We start from the raw sequence: 6,189 nt of genomic DNA, 5'->3' as shown, positions 1-6,189 counted from the left end.
ATCGACTTTAATGGAAACCTAATTACTCCGACGCCGTTTCGGAGCGGATCCGCAGCCGTTCTGCATCCTCTGGAAATTGGGGGTTACACTTTCTAAAATGGGAGGATTTCACCATTGAGTACTGTTTCTTTAAATACTTTAAGTACATTTTCCTATAATTATACTTACATACTTTTACTCAAGTAACATTTAGAAGCAGGACTTGTAACAGAGTTTTTTTTACTTTTACCTAAGTAAAGGACCGGAATACTTCTTCCACCACTGATGTATTATCAATCAACAATGAAAAATATTTTCGGAGGCAATTACCCAACAATATTACTATGAAAGAAGGAGGTCAGTATTTGTAGGAACATCTAAACCAAACTCTAGCTGAGCTACTAAATAAGCCACAACTATCTGTAACTTCAGTTCCTACTGCTGCAGTACTCTTAACTAACCTAACTAATCACTGAGTGTTAGATACATGATGTATACAGAAGCAGACAAGTACACATGGATAAACACTGAACAAAATTATTAACGCAATTATTATATTATTATTTTGCCCCCATTTTTAATGAGCTGAACTCAAAGATCTAAGACTTTCTATGTACACAAAAGGCTTATTTCTTTAATTTCTCTAGTTGTCTAATCCGGATCTTGATATGGCACACCTGTAAAGTGAATGGATTATCTCAGCAAGGGAGAAGTGCTCACTAACACAGATTTAGACAGATTTGTACAATATTTGAGAGAAATAAGCCTTTTCTGCACTAACAAAAGTGTTGCGGTTATCATTTTCAGTATAGTTTGGATTTTGGCAGTTGAAGTTGTGTTATCTTTTGACATCTTATAAAAATGTGTCACAAACTTGTCAACGCTATGTTTAATGCCATGTTCTGTTATTTTGAACGCAATCATGAGACTGATTAACTTGCATCTATTCCTACATGACACCTGCAAGCCCAAAGTTGGGATTTTTTCTACTTAATGTTCATACCTACTTGCCTGTACAAAGTGTGTTTCGTTTAAACTGCATTGTTTGTCGGTCTTTATCAATATATTGAGAGCCTACTTTTACTTCTTCTCTACATGTATTGTACTTTTTACTCCACTACATTTGTCTGACAACTTTAGTTACTCTATAAAATAAGATTTCTGCACACAAAACGCATAAAATTTGAGGTTTGGTTTTAAAACTCCAATGCCCAAAGTTTATACATTTGCAGCTGAAACGATAATGGAAATCATAAGTAGTTGCAGTTTTATACAAAATTGTTCCAAATGAGTTCCACCTCAACCAACTACAACAATAAAATCCCACTTTTACATCAACACAGAGTAATAACAATGATATAATAGCATAACAGGACATTTTTTTTGCATTGAGTACTTTTAATACTTTAAGTACAACTTCCTGATTTAACTTCATTAATGCACGCTTTGCACTTGTAGTAAAGCTTGAATAGCTCCTCCATCACTGATATTTCTACACTGTAGTAGCCAAATACTAGTTTTAATCGAGTAAAAGAGTACACCACGGGTTGTTTTACGTTTCTGGGTTATTTCTTCTCATTACTGTGCTGTAGCGGAGGGTCATATTTAACAGACTTTTTGGTATTTTTATTTTATCTTTCCACCGGGTCTAATCAGCGGGTCAGAGGCGGAGCGGTTGAGCCGGTGACGCAGTCTGCAGAGCTGCCGGGGGAGGCGCTTCGGCTCTCCTAACGTCACCACCGTACGGGGATCTGATTGGTCCTCAGCGAGCCCTGGGCGTCCGAGTAGATCACGACAGGGGGGGAAAAAAGCAGAAAAATGGAGCAGACCTTAAAAACTCCCGACAAATGACTATTTACCTCGGATACGAACGGCAGCAACGGATCACCGTGGCTGTCTTCGTGTAGGTCGACAGTCGGTTCGAAGAAAGAGGGAGAAAAATCGGTGAGGATTAAGGCAGAGGCGGGGTGGGAAAATAGGAAGGACTTAATAGCTGCGACTATCCGGATTACCCAGTCGCTGAAAAAGGGAAAACAAGCGACGCTTCGTGGACATTTCTCCGTCCAGAGAGGATGAGGTGACCGCCAGGAAACGGAGAAAAAGTGCTTGTGGTCGAAGTTGGAAGCGGGGGAGGAAACTGACTCCTCCGGGCCCGAACGGATATTTAGATGTTGTTGTGTAAACTTCGCTGTCGATGCCGTTTTAAAGCGGCGTTGTAGGAGCCAAATTTCCCCCAGAAAACGTTGAATTATACGCTGAGAAAGCACCCCAGCAGTGATTCAGTTCACCGGATATTAACACGGAGAAGATTCTTTGCTTGTGCTGATGCCAACGGCAGACTGCAGGTTGCTCCATCATGGCCGGATCATGAGGTGTTTGACTTATCTGCTCCTACTTCCAGAAACGCTGAAAAAGTCCAAGAAGGTCGGCAAGCTCCCGGGCAGGCTGCCGGTATGTTATGAGATCCTGACCCTGTCCCTGACGAGCAAGAAGAAGAAGCAGCAGCAGCAGCAGAAAGAGGAGGACGAGGAGAAGATGGCTGCGGAGTTGTACCCCGCCGCTAACACCAACAACCCAAACCTGTCCAACGGCACGACGGTAGCGGACACCGAGAAGCCCAAGGAGGTCCATGTGAGCCCGGCCAGCAGCGCGGCGACGACCCCGACCACCCAGCAGAACATCAACAACAACAACGTCGACCCGCCGAGCTGGCAGAGCAGCCACCCCACTCTGAGAGAGAGGTAACTCCTGAATACACTGGACCGCACCACCGGGCACAAACTCATGGAAATATCAGACGTATGCGCGCAAAATCTTTCAAAGTGCCTGCAGCGATATGTCAGGAAATATGGATCACTATAAAGTGCATTAAGATCATCATGAAGTAACGGCAGGCCACTCTAACACACGGCGTAATTAAGATAGTAATAAAAGTGCAGTAAGGTCGCTGTACTCTCACCAGCCCTAATTGCAGAGTGGTGGTATATTTTTAAACTATTCCTGCAGCATTACTTAGTTCCCCTTAATTTTTCAATTTGCATACGAGCATTCATTTCAGGCTCTATGTCTTACTGTACTGAGCTGTAATAACGAGTCGATTAATATGCATTCACTTTGGTCAATAGATTAGTCATTTAGGGACGAATATATATATATATTCTGGTTGATCATGGTAAATTGAGTATTTTGGGGTTTTGGACAGTTGATTGGAGCAAACTAAATTCAAAATGTCAATAGGCTCTGACAACAATAGATTAATTGACAATTAAGTAATCTTTAGTCCCGGGCCTACTTATGTTGCTGTATATCCTCCCCAAACCTATGAAAATAACCAGTGTCTCTAGGCAAAGAGAATGTGGGAGGATTTTATATTACACAATCCTTGATTGTGGCTCATTCATGCAACCTGCTCTGCTTTTAGGAATGCCTTGATGTTTAACAATGAGCTGATGGCTGATGTCCACTTCATTGTTGGCCCTTTGGGGGACTCACAGAAGGTTCCAGCACACAAGGTAAAGCCATTTTACATGTTGGGAAAAACTGTTTTTTGATTTATGAGACAATAGAAAGCCTAAAGATCTAAATGGAGTGATGTCCGATATTTGTTAAATGTATCTAGAGAAGTAATGTATGTCTCTACAAAAAGAGCCACTCCTGGTCCTTTATTGTACTTGAGAGAGTGATTGTGGTTGCATGTGTGTCTGACGCATCTGTCTGACGCATCTGTCTGCCCCCCCAGTACGTGCTGGCTGTGGGAAGCTCCGTCTTCTGTGCCATGTTTTATGGCGATCTGGCGGAGGAGGAGTCAGAGATCCATATTCCAGATGTGGAACCTGCTGCTTTTCTAATTCTGCTGAAGTAAGCCACTCACTATCCCTCACACAGCCAACCAGAAGGAGAGATGACAAGCGCAGTCAGTGTCACTTCAAAGCATATTATTACTCATCCAAAGCTAAGCAGAGGCGAATGTCAAAATGCTGGGAGCGCCTGAGAGCAGGGACAGCAGCACAGGGCTCTGTAATTGCTGCCTTTTTCCAGTGCTCTCTTCCCTCATGCACAGCCTGACAATTTTCTTTGAGGGAAATATACACAGAATAGTAGTTATAAATATTCCGCCTTTGTTCCTCATTCGGTAGCATTGGCTAAGCCAGCACCATAAAACTGTTCCATGTCAGGCTGAAAGGGGTAGGATGTTTAAAGTCATCATACAATCCTCTTTGGGACAAAGAAGAATTATTAGTTTTTTTTGTGAAAATTATACTAGAAACAAGAGGAAATTAGCACTTCCTAGAGTTTTTATTAATAATGCAATATTAAAAAAAAGGTTGTGTCTAGCAATGCCAGCCAAGTTAAACTTCTGCTCATGTACAGTGATTAAAAAGTTATTTTCTTCCTCCCAGGTACATGTACAGTGATGAGGTCGACCTGGAAGCAGACACGGTGCTGGCCACCCTGTATGCTGCCAAGAAGTACATCGTTCCTGCGCTGGCCAAGGCCTGCGTCACCTTCCTGGAAACAAGCCTGGAGGCCAAGAACGCCTGTGTGCTGCTCTCCCAGAGCCGCCTGTTCGAGGAGCCCGAGCTGACGCAGCGCTGCTGGGAGGTGATCGACGCCCAGGCCGAGCTGGCGCTGTGCTCCGAGGGCTTCTGTGAGATCGACCTGCAGACTCTGGAGATCATTCTGCGAAGGGAGACGCTCAACACCAAGGAGGTGGTGGTGTTTGATGCTGTTATGAACTGGGCCACAGCGGAGTGCAAGAGACAGGGCCTGGGGCCCACCACCCGCAACAAAAGAGCTGTGCTTGGCAAGGCGCTCTTCTTAGTGCGCATCCCGTCCATGAGCCTGGAGGAGTTTGCTGACGGGGCGGCGCAATGTGATATCTTGACACTGGAGGAGACGCACAATGTGTTCCTGTGGTACACTGCGGCTAAAAAGCCTGATCTGGAATTCCCTCTGACTGCACGGCAGGGTTTAGTGCCTCAGAGGTGCCACCGCTTTCAGTCCTCGGCCTACCGGAGCAACCAGTGGCGCTACCGCGGCCGCTGTGACAGCATTCAGTTTGCGGTGGACAAGAGGATCTTTATCGCTGGTCTTGGGCTGTACGGGTCGAGCGGCAGCAAAGCCGAGTACAGCGTCAAAATTGAACTTAAGAGACAAGGGGTGATCCTGGCGCAGAACCTGACAAAGTTTGTGTCAGATGGGTCGAGCAGTACGTTTCCGGTGCGGTTCGAGCACCCTGTTCAGGTGGAGCAGGACGCGTTTTACACGGTGAGCGCCGTGCTGGATGGGAACGAACTGAGCTATTTTGGCCAGGAGGGCATGACGGAGGTGCAGTGCGGGAAGGTGACATTTCAATTCCAGTGCTCCTCCGACAGCACCAACGGGACTGGAGTACAGGGAGGACAGATCCCAGAGCTTGTGTTCTATGCATGAGCCGCTGTGGACTGCTAATGGATAACTAGCTTTATCCTAATGTAGCATTAAGACACTTGACTAATGTCACATTAAATGGCCTGGTTAGTTCTTTGAGAGACTATTTTAAAAGTCAAGGAGCTGTTATATTTTATTTAATTTAATGTTATTTTTTTAATTTAAATACTGGGTTAACGTTATTTGCTCTGTTGCCTGTGTTCAAGGGCTGCGGCTGCTGTAGAAACAACATTAATAGAGTCATTTGTGGTTATGTAATCAATCTCAGCTCCACAACTGAATCAAGTAGGGACCGCTTCAAATTGTGTAATTGCAAGTCTATATACAATGTTATTGCTATAGTCTAAGTAGCAATGTTACACAAGGAGCAAACTTTATGTAGTGTTATGATTCTAAATGCAAAAAAAGTAGAAATCTTGTCAGAAACAGTTGTTTTGCACTTGAGGACGGCCTCATAAACATTGTGTCTTTTGTAAAATACAATTTAACTGTCAACAGCTTGACGCTGGTAAAGATGACCAGATGTGTTCTGTACAAGAATGCTTATACACCTGATGATAAAACATAAAGGTTATAATGTGATTGAAGTTACAGATGTCACATCATTTTGGGAGAGGGAGGATTTGAGGGACTGCAGTGCCCTCTAGTTACTGCAGTGTGAACTACACCTGGGTTTTTATGAGAACATGGAGTTTTTTGCAGCTATGGATGGATTACTCACTAGGCCTCCAGTACAGGGGCCTGAGGAGTCATGGGGGCCCCTGAGCAAGAGCTTTTTTT

The 6,189-nt window shown here is 44.2% G+C and overlaps 2 protein-coding genes across 3 annotated transcripts in view; one reads left to right on the top strand and one right to left on the bottom strand.

Annotated features, from left to right (window-relative positions):
• Positions 1-6,189, bottom strand: part of brf1a (BRF1 general transcription factor IIIB subunit a) — a 206,738-nt gene that overhangs the window by 143,068 nt on the left and 57,481 nt on the right. The gene's annotated exons all lie outside the window — the stretch shown is intronic.
• Positions 2,305-6,000, top strand: LOC116695396 (BTB/POZ domain-containing protein 6-B). Its single transcript, XM_032525604.1, has 4 exons — positions 2,305-2,720; positions 3,401-3,491; positions 3,719-3,837; positions 4,380-6,000. The coding sequence occupies exons 1-4, from the start codon at positions 2,305-2,307 to the stop codon at positions 5,410-5,412; spliced, it is 1,659 nt and encodes a 552-aa protein (XP_032381495.1). The 3' UTR covers positions 5,413-6,000.

This window comes from Etheostoma spectabile, chromosome 9, assembly GCF_008692095.1.
Source record: "Etheostoma spectabile isolate EspeVRDwgs_2016 chromosome 9, UIUC_Espe_1.0, whole genome shotgun sequence".
NCBI lineage: Eukaryota > Metazoa > Chordata > Actinopteri > Perciformes > Percidae > Etheostoma > Etheostoma spectabile.
Note: the sequence above shows the minus strand (reverse complement) of the source record. Positions and strands in the feature narration are given on the sequence as shown.

Bases quoted from the DNA above. Each gene is read 5' to 3' on its own strand.
- LOC116695396 (XM_032525604.1), top strand. From the start codon at position 2,305: ATGCCAACGGCAGACTGCAGGTTGCTCCATCATGGCCGGATCATGAGG. The intron at 3,492-3,718 runs GTAAAGCCATTT...CTGCCCCCCCAG, and splicing joins AGAAGGTTCCAGCACACAAG to TACGTGCTGGCTGTGGGAAG. The intron at 3,838-4,379 runs GTAAGCCACTCA...TCTTCCTCCCAG, and splicing joins GCTTTTCTAATTCTGCTGAA to GTACATGTACAGTGATGAGG.